At 21.8% G+C, this 15,927-nt stretch overlaps 5 protein-coding genes across 5 annotated transcripts; 3 read left to right on the top strand and 2 right to left on the bottom strand. All coding sequences in view use genetic code 6, as the record gives it.

Moving 5' to 3' along the window:
* Positions 1–882: 882 nt before the first annotated feature.
* On the top strand, positions 883–1,125 carry TTHERM_00522040 (hypothetical protein; the record flags this gene model as incomplete). The annotated part of the gene is made up of 1 exon (XM_001014382.1): positions 883–1,125. One exon carries the CDS (start codon positions 883–885, stop codon positions 1,123–1,125), a length of 243 nt encoding a protein of 80 aa, XP_001014382.1.
* Positions 1,126–2,310: 1,185 nt separating this feature from the next.
* Positions 2,311–5,219, bottom strand: TTHERM_00522030 (basic region leucine zipper protein; the record flags this gene model as incomplete). Its single annotated transcript, XM_001014381.4, has 11 exons — positions 5,043–5,219; positions 4,877–4,938; positions 4,669–4,812; positions 4,534–4,607; positions 4,274–4,467; positions 3,742–3,834; positions 3,576–3,683; positions 3,323–3,507; positions 3,137–3,244; positions 2,816–2,996; positions 2,311–2,532 (listed from the first exon to the last, which is right to left on the bottom strand). Exons 1-11 carry the CDS (start codon positions 5,154–5,156, stop codon positions 2,311–2,313), a joined length of 1,485 nt encoding a protein of 494 aa, XP_001014381.3. The 5' UTR covers positions 5,157–5,219.
* A 1,032-nt stretch (positions 5,220–6,251) lies between these two features.
* Positions 6,252–7,595, top strand: TTHERM_00522020 (SPFH domain/band 7 family protein; the record flags this gene model as incomplete). Its single annotated transcript, XM_001014380.1, has 7 exons — positions 6,252–6,288; positions 6,353–6,459; positions 6,515–6,696; positions 6,810–6,906; positions 6,972–7,250; positions 7,301–7,453; positions 7,512–7,595. The coding sequence occupies 7 exons, from the start codon at positions 6,252–6,254 to the stop codon at positions 7,593–7,595; spliced, it is 939 nt and encodes a 312-aa protein (XP_001014380.1).
* A 275-nt stretch (positions 7,596–7,870) lies between these two features.
* Positions 7,871–11,230, bottom strand: TTHERM_00522010 (hypothetical protein; the record flags this gene model as incomplete). Its single annotated transcript, XM_001014379.4, has 6 exons — positions 7,871–8,384; positions 8,435–8,588; positions 8,646–10,779; positions 10,866–10,990; positions 11,051–11,162; positions 11,225–11,230. 6 exons carry the CDS (start codon positions 11,228–11,230, stop codon positions 7,871–7,873), a joined length of 3,045 nt encoding a protein of 1,014 aa, XP_001014379.4.
* Positions 11,231–11,686: 456 nt separating this feature from the next.
* Positions 11,687–14,594, top strand: TTHERM_00522000 (LMBR1-like motif protein). Its single transcript, XM_001014378.3, has 4 exons — positions 11,687–12,661; positions 13,013–13,145; positions 13,220–13,338; positions 13,554–14,594. Exons 1-4 carry the CDS (start codon positions 11,713–11,715, stop codon positions 14,351–14,353), a joined length of 2,001 nt encoding a protein of 666 aa, XP_001014378.3. The 5' UTR covers positions 11,687–11,712; the 3' UTR covers positions 14,354–14,594.
* Positions 14,595–15,927: the final 1,333 nt, after the last annotated feature.

Raw genomic sequence — 15,927 nt, 5'->3', positions numbered from 1 at the left:
TAAGCATAAATTTGTTAGACTTTTATTGATTATACACCCTGATTTACTTGCTGAACATGAATAATTGGAATTATTTATAATTTTTTTGCAATATACTACTGTTATAATGGACCACTTCTAATGTTTTAAACAATCCATTTTTTCTTATTGTAAATTCATTCAATAAAAATAAAAATACAGGCCAACATTTTAAAAATAAAATAAAAGAAATTTGATATACTTAACTATTTTTAGTAAGCTATTTATAAATTAGAAAAGGACTTCAATAGTTTTATTGTTTTTTTAGTTTAAATTTCAGAGAATAAATAAATTAATTAACTTTATTTTGTAAGGAATTTATGGTAAATGACAAAACATTATTTAAATTTTATAAAATCCCACAACTGAAACAGTGTATCAATAAGTTTTCAATTTTCAGATGACATTGATTTGATGTTACACATCTCACAATTATTAAAAGCCACAACAATTTAGATATATTTATTTATTTGATTAGTTAAAATTTAAATTTTTTTCTAACTCTATTTAGATTAATAAAGAAAAAGCAACCAAAAGATTTCCTTATTTATTTATATTGCAAGCTTGTTTCGTGATAAAATATTACTCGAAAGTGCCGAAACCAAATCATATTTCTATTTATTTCTAATCAAATTTAGAAACACATATTTTAATATTGTTTGTAAAGCAAAACATTAAACAGTGAATAAGTTAGTGGGAAATTCTATAAACATTATTAAAATTAAAAATACCTTAAATAAAAATAAAACCTTTAAACAACGCACCATTTAATTTTCGTACTAATACCTAAATACATATTCATTACCTGCTACAAAAATCATAGCAAATCCTAGTCGTAGTAAATATTGTAAAAAAACTTAAGAAATGGGTTGTACTTAAGCTAAAAGTTCAAAATAAAATGGGCTAAGCAGCCACTAAACTAGAAAACGTGAAAGCAATTTTGATATCACTATGAGGGCTATACAAAATATAAAGCAACAAAAAGAGGTATAAAATGATAAAGACAATTAAGATCTCAACAGAGAATACAATTATATATTTGCATTCCAAAAAAATACTTAAAACCGTTAAACGTCAGATGACATTTACCCTTAGGAAGAGTCGTGAGCTTTTTCTATTGTGGATAGTATTTGTAAATAGTGTTTTTAAACCAATTAGATTACTTAACTTGATTTGTGAATAGAAATTTAAGCATAATTTATGTAATCAAATAAAATTTTCTAAATTCAATAACTCATTAACCATAAAATTTATTAATAAAAATTCCTTAAGTATATAAAAGGCAGCATGTCATAAAAAAAAAAAACTGTAATAAAGATATATAAATATTAACAAAAAATACATATTAGTCTTAGCTGTAGAAATATTCTAATATGCACATATAAATATATAAAACATATCTATTTAATTTTTATCATAAAATCAAAATTTGTATATTTATATTTTGTATTTGAATAGTTAAAGATAAAACTTTTAAAATCTTAATAGAGTAATCATTAACGCAAATATGCATCTCGCTTCTAAATTAAGATAAACCTAGTTATAATATTTATTTTTTATTATTATTGGTTTAGCTCTTTAAAAGAAAGCTTAAAAAACTCTTAACTAAATTAAATAACAGATAATAAGAGAAGAATTATTGAATTCACTTAGTGCAGGTCGTAGGATCTTAAGTGTATGTCAAGCATAAAAAGAGGGATAGAAATATTTTAGGGTAAAAAAGGAAATTTTGTAGATTATAATCGCACCAATGAAAATGTAAATACTTTATGGTTTAGGATTTTAGCCAGCCTAAATTTTAAATAATTACTAGTTTATTTTTGTTAATTAATTAAAACTCATTCAAGTATTTTTTGTCCATATATTAATTACACATTAGTTGTATATAAATCAATTCAAATATTCATAATAAGTGGTTATTCTTCTTATAAGCATATGATTGCATATTTTATTTGTATATATTACATAATTTTAGCAATTTAATGCACTTATCAAATATAGATTAAGTATAAGAGCAACTATTTTTAGAAATCATAAAAGCATAATATGGTTGACATATGAAATATTATTTTTAACGCATTTGCACCACAAAATTATTATTAATTTGAATTATAAAAGTACTAGAAATATATAAATTTTATAATTTGTATTTTTTAGATCAATTATTATAAATTGCTTTGTCTTTTTCATTAATTTCCAAGATCCTATCAGGTTACAAAGAGACCCTTATAATTTCTGCTTGCATACATACAATGAAATTATTATTTAGATTTTTAAAATATAATAATCTTTTCAATTAGAATCATTTTAGAATGCAGCTTATGCAGCGGCATTTAAATTAGTTTAGTTAACATCTGTAGATAGATGTCTCTTCTTTTGTAAGAATTCATATGCATCTGTATAAACATCATAGGCCTCGTTTACATCAACCATCAGAGTATTACAACTATCCTAGTTCTAGATGAAAGACTACAAATCATTATCACTATCATCATCACTATCATCATTATCACCCTTTTTATATTAATTTCAAAAAATTATTAACTTTATATTAACAACTAGAACAAAGAATAAACAAAAATAGTTAACTTTTCATATATTATAAAACTAACAATTCTTTTTTTAGACTTTTGAAATGATATTTTAAAGTAAGATAGATAGATTGATATTCTTGAAGTAAAAAATGTATTTTTAAATTTTCAACTTTTTTCCAATATTTTATCAAAAAATATGAATAAAATTAAAAAATCTAGTTTTTCAAAATTAATTTTTAAGAAGAGAAATTTAAAAACTCTACCTCAAAGAATTTTTAGAAGGCTTATTTCATATGGTTATTATATTATGTTCTTTCAATGCTAAGAAGGAATTTAGAAATTTAAGAAGGCTTGAAATCTTTAATAAGATTTTCCATAGTTTCATCTAAGGAGTTCAACTCTTTCTTCATTTTCTCTTTTGTCTCATACATATTGTTAACAAGTCTTTTAATTATAAAATAAAAATATTATTTATCATCAATTAAAAACAAAAAATTTCATGATTTTCCTATAGTTTACCAAAAAAATTAGCTATTATTTATTATAGAAGCTAGTAAATTTATAAAATTAAAACAAATAATTACTATTCAAGCTTTTCTTTTTCTTTTGATAGTTTTTTTTGCATCTTAATTGCCTTCTTTTTTTAGGATTCTGAGAGCTTTAATGATTGAATAATTTTTGGGAACTCAAACCTATTAATAAATTTTTCATAAAAATATTTTTATCAACAAGGTTTTAAATATTGTAATAAGTTGATATATTTTTTTTACTCTTGTGTTTTATTTTAGTTTTCGAGTTCATCATCCTTGTCCTAATCAGGAGAATAAATATCTTTTGACTCTGAGGCAACGTAAAGGATATATTTCATATGAACGGGAAGCATTTATTCAGCTATTTGCTTAAAGCAATAATCAAGGACCATCATTCTTTCAGGGTTATTGGAACCAAACTTTCTCTAATATGAATTTTAAAGAAAATAAACATTTTGAAATTTTTAAATTATAAAATAATATTTTTATTTACCTTTAAACCTTCTATAATAATTCCAACATCATTTTCACTAGCATTACTGTTTAAAGAATTTTGCAAATTATTTAACAATATAGTCTTGTTTGTTTACTAGTCATTTTTCTATATTAAAATTGTTTTAAAAGTTTATTAATAATCAAAAATGATCAAAAAAATTTACATATTGAATTTATGTTTATAAATTATTTAATAACTACTCACTAGCACAGCATATTCTTTTAGAGTCTTACAAAATATCATTCAATTAGGTTACCTTAAATATTAAAATTAATTATACTTATTATAAATGAATTTAATTTATATTTATAATTTGATTCTCACCAAATAAATATTTAAATTAAATTAATTCTATTTAAATTTAAAAATCATAAAAACTACTTTAAAATTATGATTAAAAAACTATACTTTAGTTAATAAATATTTATTTATTTATAATCATTATAAATTTTGAAATATTTATTTTTTTCTTGGTTCAATTATTTTGCATTATTTAAATTAAGAAATAAATTTCTGTAAAAATAATTTCTTTTTGAAATTTAGAGTTATTTATTTTTAATGAATTATTAATACAAATATTTTCTCTTAAAATATTATTTACTTATTTCATTTATTTGTTATTTTTTTAGTTCTAAAGAAATATAAATAGTTCAATTTAAAACAAAAATAAAAATTCCAATATAAATTTATTTTACCTTGTTTTCTAACAATTCTAAATATATTTTCTTTCTCTTTCTTGAGTTTCTGGCAGATTCTCTATTTCTGACAAGCTTTTAGTTTTCTTTAGCTGGATTAGCATTTTGGTTTTAGAGAGATTGCTATTGCTATTAAATCATTGAAGGATCTGAGTATCCTTACATTTGCTAACTCTGCTATTATTGCTATTAAGCTAAGATTTGATTATGGTTTAAACCATTTTATGAATTAAATTCATTTTTTTAACTTAAATAATTACTTTAGTGTTAATTATTAAGTAAATCTAATCCATAACTAGACTTTGTTTTTCTTAACATCTTACTGTTGTCTTATCTAATTTTTTTATAAAGCATTAACTTTACTCACACTTTCTTAAAATTTTAAAATTAAATACTAAGAGGCGTTGAAGTCTTATTTATTATCTAGTGCTTGAAGATTATCATAAGATGTTTTTACTAAATTATTTATCTTTTTGATGTATGTGTTTTTAGAATTAGTAGGTTTTTATTTTGGCTGGCCTTCTGAAATTTGCTATCCTCTAAATAATTGAATAAAGTATATTTTTTTTCTTATTTCTCCTATAATTAAAGTTAATATAATACCCATGGCCATGATTAGATTACTCTTCAGCCTTTTCTTTTATTTGATCAAGTGGATTTGATTCCTAAAATTTAAAAAATATAAAATCTTAATTTATTTTAGCTCTAAATACACAATCAAAGTAAAGTTATTTAATGATATTAATTCAAAACTATTTTAGATAAATACCTAGCCTAGTATGGAGCCTATTTGATTTTATTAGAAATCAAAGTACTAGTTATTATAATACATATTAATGTCTTCGAATCCTTTTTTCATACTTCCTAAAGGGTTTTAGTTCATATTTTTTTTTAATTAAAAATATTTAATATTTCTTTATTTGGTTGATTGATAACTATTCCCTCTTTTTCTTATATAATTTGATAATTCCCCAATAATCTAACACTTATAATAAATAAGCAAGCAATACAATACAACTAATATATGAATTGCTAACATATTAAAGTAAAGGGATTTTAATCAAAAAAATATATCCCAAATATATGAATGATAATTTCATTGTTTAATAATTACAAAATTATATTTTTTTCATTTGCTCATAATAGATTAAAACATTATAAATCCCATTTTTTCACAGTATTATTCTCAAGCATTTTACTATATTAATTCATATCATTTACTCTTATTATAACAATTCGAAGCAATTTTAATTATCATAATACTGATTTTTAGTGTTAAATAGTCAAGTATTAAAAATATAAAAAATAAATGATGAAGTATTTATTGACTTATTAACATTTTCTTTTACAACAAAATAGAAAATTATATTTCAATTAATTCAAAGCTAACTCTAAACAAATTAATCTCAAAGTAATGCAAGTATTTTTTAATTCGAATATTAAAAATATTTTTATTGAAAACAAATATGAATTTTTTATTATAAAAGTGAGATAATAAATATTATAGTTTGTAAATAAAATAGAAAATATTTTTTTTAAATTAGTAAATTTATTGGATTTTAAATAATAAATATTGTCAAAAAAAGAGTAAATTTATAAATATTCTTCAAAATTGATAACATAGAATTTAATAATTTTTGCACTAAGACGTTTTTGATATATTTGAAATATGTTTATTCTATATAAAAAGATTCTTATTTTTTATCAAATTTAAAATAATTTTTTTATTAATCCAGACAAGTTATTTTAAAATAAACTAGATTGATAGATAAATGCTAAATTAAAATAAAAGTTATTATTTAACTAGATTTAAATTCCTACTTAATATTAAATTTTGTTGTTTTATTTATATCAAATATATGCATATCTATTTACAATTATTTGGTCAAACTTGCATTTTTCAATTAATATTTTGGAATATATTAAAAAGATCAGAAATCTATTTAAATTTTAATTTAATTTATTTGATTCAATAGCAATGTTAAACTTAGATGTTCAGAGCAAGATATGTGGAGGTAAATTAGTACCTTTAATCAATACAAATATTTTATTTATATTTGTAAATAATAAAAATGATAGCATGCTGTATAATATCTACAGTAACTCTTATTATTATGATATTTTCATCATTTGCCTCTCTTGAAGTTAATGAATATGGATTAGATTATAGCTATATCTCAAAATCTGTAAATAATTTATTGTTTTTGTTTTTGCTTCTTCAATAAATTCGCATTTATTAAGATTGGCAAGAAAGCATATCCTGGTGGAATTCACTTTTTAGGAGTTGGACATAGCTTTATAAAGTATCCAAAAACAGTTCTAAATTTAGATTATAGTAATCATGAAGGAGCAGATTATCCTCCTCTAAAAAGTCGTACTTCTGATGGTTTAGAAGTTATTTTGGAAATATCATTTTAGTACAAGTAGACTTAAATTATTTCACAATCATTAAATATTATCAAATCAAGAAATTATTTGAATTTACATTTTTATCATTTTAAGCTTGAGAGATAGATTTTGTTAATTTATTAAATAGATTGGAATATGAAAGTCTTTATGACCTCTTTCATTTATATAAAGATAACTATTCTAAAATATTTTCATCAATAGCAGTGAATACCTTGACCTAAACAGTAAATTTACTTTGACTTTTAATCAATAAAAAGTAAAATATATGGTGAAAATAATTCTTTAATAGGCAACTTACTACACTGCTTACAATTTCTTTGTTGATATTTAAAAGATAGGAGTTAAGATGCAAGAAGATCTTAACGATGTTTTTAAAAAAAATTGTTTTTCTTCTATAGAATTTTTTTAACTAAGATCTGTAGATTTACCTAATTAGTTTGAAGAAGCAATTTAAGTCTCTGAAGTGAAAAAGCAGTAAATATAGTTAGCTCAAGCAGAAAAAAGTAGAACAATAGTAGAATTAGAAACACTTAAGATGAGTGCAAGCTTTTAAAAGAATGTTACAATCGTAATTAATTTAAAGATATAATAAACTTATATAAACAAATTTTTTAATAGAACTATGCTTTAGGTGATGCACAAGCAATTGAGTTAAATGGTAAAGCACAAGCAATCTCTATGATAAATGTTTAAAATGTGAATACTTAATAGTATAAAAAACTAAAAAAGTAGCTTAAACTAAATAATAATTAATTACTAAATTACATAAAGGTAAATTATTTATTCGCATTCATTTTAATATGTAATGCATTTTATAAAATCTAAAAAGTCAAAAGTAGTAAGAGACTACAATGGAAAGGGATTAGCAATAGCTATAGATAGTCCAGATAAAAATCAAAATGTTTAAAAATGATAATAAATAAGTACAAAAAAATTTTGAATTTTTGAAGATAAATTAGCATTTAAATAAAAGAATCATGTTCAAATTTTGTAAAATGTTTGAATTTTTTTGTAGTAAAATAATTTAAATTAATATAAGCTGATCTACATTAAAATAAAAATAAGTTAAGTTAAATATATATTAATTATCTATATAATTAGAGATAAATGTTAAACTTAGTTTATAATTTAAGGTTTTATCAATCATCCAAAAAATGTTTATTTGAAATAGATTTATTAACTTTTAGCTCATAGCAAGATTTAACTTTGATCTAGCTCAATATCCATTGAATGAAAATCTTTGCTTTGGACATTCAATTCATTATTTTAGCTCACCATTTTGTTATAGAGTTGCTAGAAAGAATTACTATCATTTTCATTATTATAGTAGTCGCATCTGTTTAATTATTCTATTTCTTGAATATGACACCTCGAGTTAAAGCTTTCATTCATTTCATATGGGGATTCTTTTTAATTAGAATGCTAAATTTAGTAGTTTTAATGTTATTAAAAGACTTATTATTAGTCTAATATTTAATCTTAAGTAAACGATTATTTATTAATAAATCTTTCGTCATTTACGAAGTTGCTTTCTTATTCACAGTTTTATTCTTCTTCTTTTTTGATAATTTCACCTTCAAGTGAATTCATAGAATTACCACCCATAATGTTTGGAGGTAAAATTTAATTTTGATTATTCACAACTTCATTTTCATTTATATTTTACTATTAGCTCATATCATTCATGTCTTACTTTAATAAGCTTTTTTAGATTCAAAATTAAAAATGTTTTTTGATAATATTTTTATTTACATTTAATCAGTGTCTTTTAAATATGCTTCATTATACAAATCTTCATCAGAGTCGGCTTCTGAGAGGATTATGTATAGTTTACTTTCTCCATCAATATAGCATGACTGATTAAATTAGAAATTAGAAATTTCAAATATATTACCTTCTTCTTTTTCTATTTTAAATAATAATAATAATTGAAAAAAATTAATTTTTTAATATTTATTTTTACTTTAGTTAGATAAACTGTTATTTACTACTTATTGATTAACATTTTAGAAAGAATATGTTTCATTTTTTAGATTTGTTTCTGGTGAATAAACTGACATTTAGGAATTTTGTTATGTACTTGGTGAGTGGCAGCCTTTTACCAAATCATTTTTATTAGAGCCTTCTCTCTTGCGATTATTTATTTTTTTTGGTGAATATTACTGTTAACGGTTAACATTTAGGAATGAATTTTTATTTTATTTTTACTAAAAATAATTTAAATTTTCATTTAAGTTAAAGTCACTGCAAAAAAGGTTGCTTTGATACTCAGATCTAGTATTTTATTATTGTTAAATTTAATGCTCAGAGTTTAATTCTGCTTTGCCTTCTTATTTTTCTTCTTTTTTTACAGATGAATATTCATCACTATCATTTTAACTTTAGCTTTCTAAGCTAACACTTTTGTTTTTTCTGGCATCTTACACTCTGTGGCCAGAGAAAAGTTACTTTTTTGATGCAAAAGGATCTTCAAATGAAACATGAGAGAACAATTTAAAATTATTTTTAAATTTGATGAAATTTAAATAACCTTCAATTTTATCATTTTTTCTTACCCATTTGATAATATCAATTATATTATCTCTATTTAAATATTTTATAAATCTTTTATACCTATCTCTCAAACTTTCGTGAGGGCGCTAAATTAGATTTAATCTCACTACTAAACCCCAATATTTTGAAGAATAGCCATTTATTGTATTCTTTTTTTAACTCATGACGTAAATTATTTTTATATCTTCTGCTAATTTGTAGCTTCTGCTCTGCTTACTTTCATTACTATTTTTATTTTTTGCAATTTTTTATAATTAAACTTATTATTCTAGTTATTAAAGAATCTTAAGTGTTGGTGTAGAAATTGTTTCTGCATCTTCATCTACCATTTACGAACTGTTTTTCTGAACAGACTCATCAATTATTCCTTAATTAGATAATTAGCTATTACCAAGAGATACCTTCTATCGAAATATTGATATGTCTTAGCTTAAAGAATCAGAAAATGTTTTATTTTATACATTTTATTGTTCAGTTTTTTGATTAAAGCTCTCTTAGGTTTCTTATGATTATTATTTTGTGTTATCTAAGACATTTTATTTATATTTATTAAAAATAAGCACATGATTTTAGGAATCAGCAGAAATAGAATTTTAATTTTCAATTGAAAATTTTTTTATTTTATTAGATAACTATGGATTTTAATTATTCAGATCTCTCCCTTGCAAACATTAACTCTTGTTTTTGCTTAAATTTGGGAAATTATTATTGGATTTATTTAAATCATGAATATTTGATAAATCCCCAAGATTTTATGTATTTTGATTACCTGTCAATTAAATTTAATTTATGTTTTAGTTATAAATAGGTTGTTTAAAATCAGAACAACTTTGAGATTCAAATTTAATTAAAAGATTATTGTTATTTGTTATATTAATTTCTTTGTTTTCCTAGTTTGATTAATCATTAAAATAATTGCTTAAAATCAACTATTAATGCTGCATACTTTAGTCAGCTATTTAACAATCAAATTAACCAGACTGTTCTAACTCCTTTTTCACAATATTTTAGCTATCAAAACTAGTTTCTTACTTAAAAAGTAAACTATTATTTTATGATTTATTTCTAAAGTTATATTCATAGTCCAATAGAATTTAATGCAGTTCATCCATCAATTCCTTATCTTCAAGAGGAAGATAGTGATCTTTCTCATGGGCTTTTTTTCTTCCTTTCTTATTTCCATATTTAGAAATTCCTTTGTTCTTCAATTATTCAAAGTGTTCGTGGTCTATAAGCTAGCTGTCATAATTTTCTTTAAGTTAGATTTAATTATTTTCTGTAGAGAATATTTTCTTAAGCTTTTCTTAATTTCTCAATAGTTACGATTCTGTATTGCTTTCTTGGTAACTTTCTTTATATATATCTTCTTCATCAATAATAGGTTCATTTTCTTTTTCTGTATTTTTTTTTGTTATAGTAAGAGAGTTTCTTGTTTTTCTAGAAGTTGAATTGGTAGAAATCTTTATAATATTTGATGATTTATTCATTGCATTTATACTCATACTCGCTGATTAGCTTTGTTAATTAACTGATTTCGAGTCATCCTTATTTTATAAAATAAATTTAAAAAAAATATTTTTATTCTGATTTCTTAAAATATTTTTTTAATTTAAAAGTTTATAAAAAATACTCTATTAAAGACTTGCTAACTGCTAGTTTCATCATAAAAAATGGTTTCTTCCAAATCTCCACTTAGGATTTTATTTTTTCCATCTTAGATTCCTGAAACTCTTTTTTGTTAGACAGGAAGTTTAACTAATTTTTAAATTTATGTAAATATTTTATTAACTGATATTTAAAAATGTCTTAAATTACTCTTAGATTGTTCTTAAATAGGATCTTAACTCTTAGATTTTCGCTAGCCTTATTGTTATCTTCTCTTTCTTGGCATTTTTATACAAAAAATTTATTTTTTTTCTAAATTTCTCTTTTAAATATTTAAATTTTTTCAAATAAAATAATATATAATAAAGTTTCTATAAATATTACCTACATATTTAACGAAATATATTTAGTTATAAATTTTTGATACCCTCCTCTCCTTATATACAGGTAATCTATAAAAATCGTAATATTATTATCATCTTATTGCTTTAGCAATTTATTGTCAACAAATCATTTGTAATATAAAAATTAAAAAATAAATTAAAAGATGTTTGTTTCGCTTAATTGAAAACTTTTTAACTTAAAGAAAAATTTTTGAAATAATAAAAATACTTTAATTTAATAGGAAATAGTTTGTAATAGACAATTAAATTGATTTATATTATATGGAATAGAATTTATATATTTTATATCTTTTTAAGATAATTGCAAATAATGGATGAACAATATTAAAATTAATATGCAGTAAAATAAAAATATTATTAGTCTTTATGAAAAATGAATAAAAGTTTAAATGCAAATTTATTAAATATTCTATACTAATAAATTATTTAAATAAATTTTCAAAATTAGATAATAAAAATTTATAATATATGTTATAATTAATTAATACTTCTTAAAAAACATATAGCTTTTTTTTTATTAAAAACAAATATTTCAATTATTAATTAATTAATTACATTACAAAAGAGTAGTTAGTTAGCTAATAGAATTATAGTAGATTAAGTAAATTATAAGCTTTAGTTAGCAAGCAGATATTTTTAAATTATCTCATAGTTTTAAGGTTAGCAAGCATGTTTATAGTTGCTTATGCGGAGTTAGGATGCTTGTGCATATTTATCTTATGGTTTATTTAGCATCATAGTAATAAAGAAGTCTCGTTATTTGTTAAATTGGTTGTGTTCATTGACTGGTTTTTAAGTTTTGGTTAAATCCTTCTTCTACCTGTTGATGTTTACTTAAAAATATATTCTTAGCAAAATAATATTCCTTAAGAAGACATTCCAGAATTCTTCACTCTTAAATTAGTACACGGAATATATTTCTGGTTAGTTATGCTTTTATGTTGGATAATTATACCACTTATGGAGGATTATTAGGAATGTGGCTACTTAGATCATGAAAGAAAGTGGTAGTACACTTTGAAAAAGAATACATAATTCTTTGGTATAGTTGGAGGATTAACTATTGTTTCAGTTGTAATTCTTGAGTCAACAGATATGATGAATGGATACGGGTTAATAACATTCCTTAAAAGTTTAGCAAATTGCTGGGGTATTTTTTAAATCATGATTCTTTTAGGATATTCCCTAGTAACAGTACCTAGATCTCATTTTCGTACTACAAACGATAAGTTATAAATGAAATATCTATGTTTCAGAGCTGCTTAAATCAAAAAAGAATAAGAAGAATCTTTCTTAGAGCTTATTTCTAACCTTAAAGACGTACTAGAAATAAAAAGAATTGAAAAATCTTCTAAAGATATTCTCTTCTACTGTGATAATATAATCCACTTAGTTCCTGCAAAAATAATTAAGTTAGGTAATATTACATGAAATTAAATTAATTCATATAAAATATTTTAATAAAAGCTATAATTATTTAGTTTATATTTTTAAATTAAAATTTAAAAGAAAATAAATTAATTTGTTAATTAATTTTTTTAAGATTGAGATACATTCTCAATATATAATTAACAACAATTCTGTAAGATATAGATTGGTTTTTATTAAATATTAAATTTAAAAATGCTACTTAAAAGGATTTAAAAAAGCAAATATCATTTCACATTACATTTCTGTGATCTAATTTTATTATCAAAAATTTTTATATTTAAGAAAGTTTGAAAAATAGATTAAGTTGTTGTAAATAAATTAATTTCTTGTTTAAAAGCTTAATAGGAGCCTGATATAGAAGATAAAGATAGCTAGCGTTCATACTCATAAAAGAAAAATATCCATTACACATTTGATAGTGTAGTAGAGCTAAGAAAGTAAGTTAAGCACAACTGGTCTGAATTCAGAAGGTAGTTATATTACCATATTTATATTTTTAGATTATGCTTTTGCTTATAATTTTTAATTTAATACTTGCATACAGGTCAGGCAGTAATTGGAAATCTCTTTTAAAGAAGGCTTTCTGGTTATAAGATATAATTAGTAATTAAGATAATGAATCTAAAAAAGTCATAGAGTCTACTCTAAGAAAACCTAGAACAGGTAATTTTTTTGTTAAAAACTTATTTAGAATCATAAAATCCTTTCAAAAGCTTTTAAAGAAGCTTTAAATTTTGTAATTTTAAACATTTTTAAAGCAAATTTTTTATGTTTCTATAAACAAATTAATTATTTTATATACAGAAGTGAAAATTATCTTGAAATTTTAGTTAATTTCCCTAAAAATAAATTACCAATTTTTAAACTTATTTAAATAGGCTTTTAAGCTGAACTCCGTAATAAAGTAGAATGGTACTGGTACATGAGTACTAAGAAGTAAATTAAGGCTATCTGGAGTGTTTTTTTATCAGCTATGAGTATAATTGTGCTTCTAAGTGAAATAAGTCTGTTTTGGGACAAGGATTTATCTATTTTGGGTTGGTTTGTTTAGGCTCTACTTTCATTTGAACTTAGTGTTTTTGGTGTCTAAATAGTTACCCTTATTCCTTTACTTTTTATGATTTTTAATGTTTATTATGGTCTTTTTAGATTAAAAATCAGTGGATTCTTCGGTTTGTATCCTAATAAACACACTGATGCTGCTAGTCTTTTATTTGCATCTGTTAATTTCTCACGTGTAGCTGCTCCTTTGTGCTATAATTACCTAGAAATGATAAATATTACTGACACAGCTTTTAATAAAGTACTTGGAAATGTTAATATTGTACCTGTTTTAGGTTCAGACTTCACTAATTTTTTCCCTTCACTACTCGTTTTGTTTTGTCTATTCAATCTATTTGATCTCTATGGTAAGGTACTTTCTCTATTTGGACTAGAAAGTTTCTAATTCACCGATACCTACAATAGTAGTTTGATTGAAGAAGGCTAAGATTTGATCATGAAAGCTAGAAAAAAAGAAGAAGAAAAATTATAAGATCCAAGCACAAAAGAAATTCAACTTTAGGATGTTGATAACAAATCTGAAGAGATTCCTACTTAAAAGATAGAAAATAAAAAAATAGATGTAGAAGATAGATAAACATATTTAGAAAAATTATTAGAAGATGAAGATTTATGATCAATTAAATAAGATAGACTTAATTAATTTATAGACGAAAAATTATATTTTAATTTCAACGAACGAAGTGTTTTTTTTAAAGATTCTTTTTAAATTTGTTTATATTTTTCATGACTTTAAACTAATTTTATTCATTTTAAAATTATTTTATATAATTGTCAATAAATTTGTATGGATTGCTTGATTTCATAATATAATTTAAATACTAGTAACCTTAATTATAAACTTAATGTAACAAAGCATCAAAGCTTAACTTTTCTGAGGAAATCTCTTATCTTTAATTTAAATTAAAAAATTTATAAATTTGTCTTCAAAAGGTTTGTGCTTTTATGAGATTTGAGATCAAAATCCATAAATTACTTTTTAAAACATAAGTCTGTAAAATACGAAAGAATATATTTTGGTATGCATATTTGTAATTGCATCACTATTCTAGTTAAGTATTAAGAAATAAAATATTCTAAATATGTTTTTGAGGTAAGTGTTAACATCTTTATAATTAAACTTTGTAATTAAGAACCATAAACTCTAAATTACAATAATTGTATAAGATTATTAATATCCTTCTATTATTTTGAAGTAAATATTCATTTGATAACTTATATTTATTGATTAATGTAACATAAAATCATTTATACTTTTATTTGTATACAATAAATAATTCATCTCATAACATCTCTATATTTCTTTGAAGATAAAAATTATGATTTTTAAATGAAAATAGCCAATAAAATTTGAAATAATCTATGCATTAAATATTGTAGGTAGGATAATATGAATATATTGTCATTTTATTAAACGTAAATTTATCAAAAGATATTAATAGATATAACAAACAAATCTATTTTTAAAGAGTATTTGGTTAGTTTTAACAAAATAGAGTAAACCATGAAAAAATAAATACAAATTTTCAAATAATATTCGCATTCTTTGTTAGTTACTCAAATTCTTTTGGAAAAAATGTATTGCATTTCATAGCTTTAAATTTTAAATTCAATAAATTAATGGTCTTTGATGCAAAATCTATAAATATAATTTTAAAAACACAAAATGTAATTAAAAAAAAAATTTCCAAATAGTTTTATAATATGAAATTTTAGAGTAAGCAACTCCCTAAAAGTTAAGTTACTTGTAAAGAATAAAGTTTGTGCTTTATTTTTTGCTTGGTGAGTAGTTAGAAGTAATTAGTAAAATTGCCCAGTATTTAAATTATGATTTTAAAAAAATAAATTAATGATAATCAATCATGTTTTAGATTAAAATGAATAAATAGCTTGCTTGTGATCAATAAATAACAAACAAAATTTGCATTTATATTAAATACTTGAAAGCTTTCCTAGTTGTAAATATTAATATATTTATAAAGTCAGAAGTTATTTCAAATAATCTTTTAGTAAAAATTCTAAATGAATTTGTTGTATATTACTAAAACGATTTTTTTAATAATATAAACTCTCTCCTTCTTATATTAAAAAATACAAAAATAATGAATGATAAACAATTAGAATTAAATTTTAAAAATCATTTGTGAATATCTACAAATATTTAATGTAAATTTTGTTTTTGCAAATAAA

Source organism: Tetrahymena thermophila (genome assembly GCF_000189635.1).
Source record: "Tetrahymena thermophila SB210 genomic scaffold scf_8254664, whole genome shotgun sequence".
Lineage (NCBI taxonomy): Eukaryota > Ciliophora > Oligohymenophorea > Hymenostomatida > Tetrahymenidae > Tetrahymena > Tetrahymena thermophila.
The sequence above is the reverse complement of the archived record's forward strand: the minus strand, read 5'-3'. Positions and strand labels throughout refer to the sequence as shown.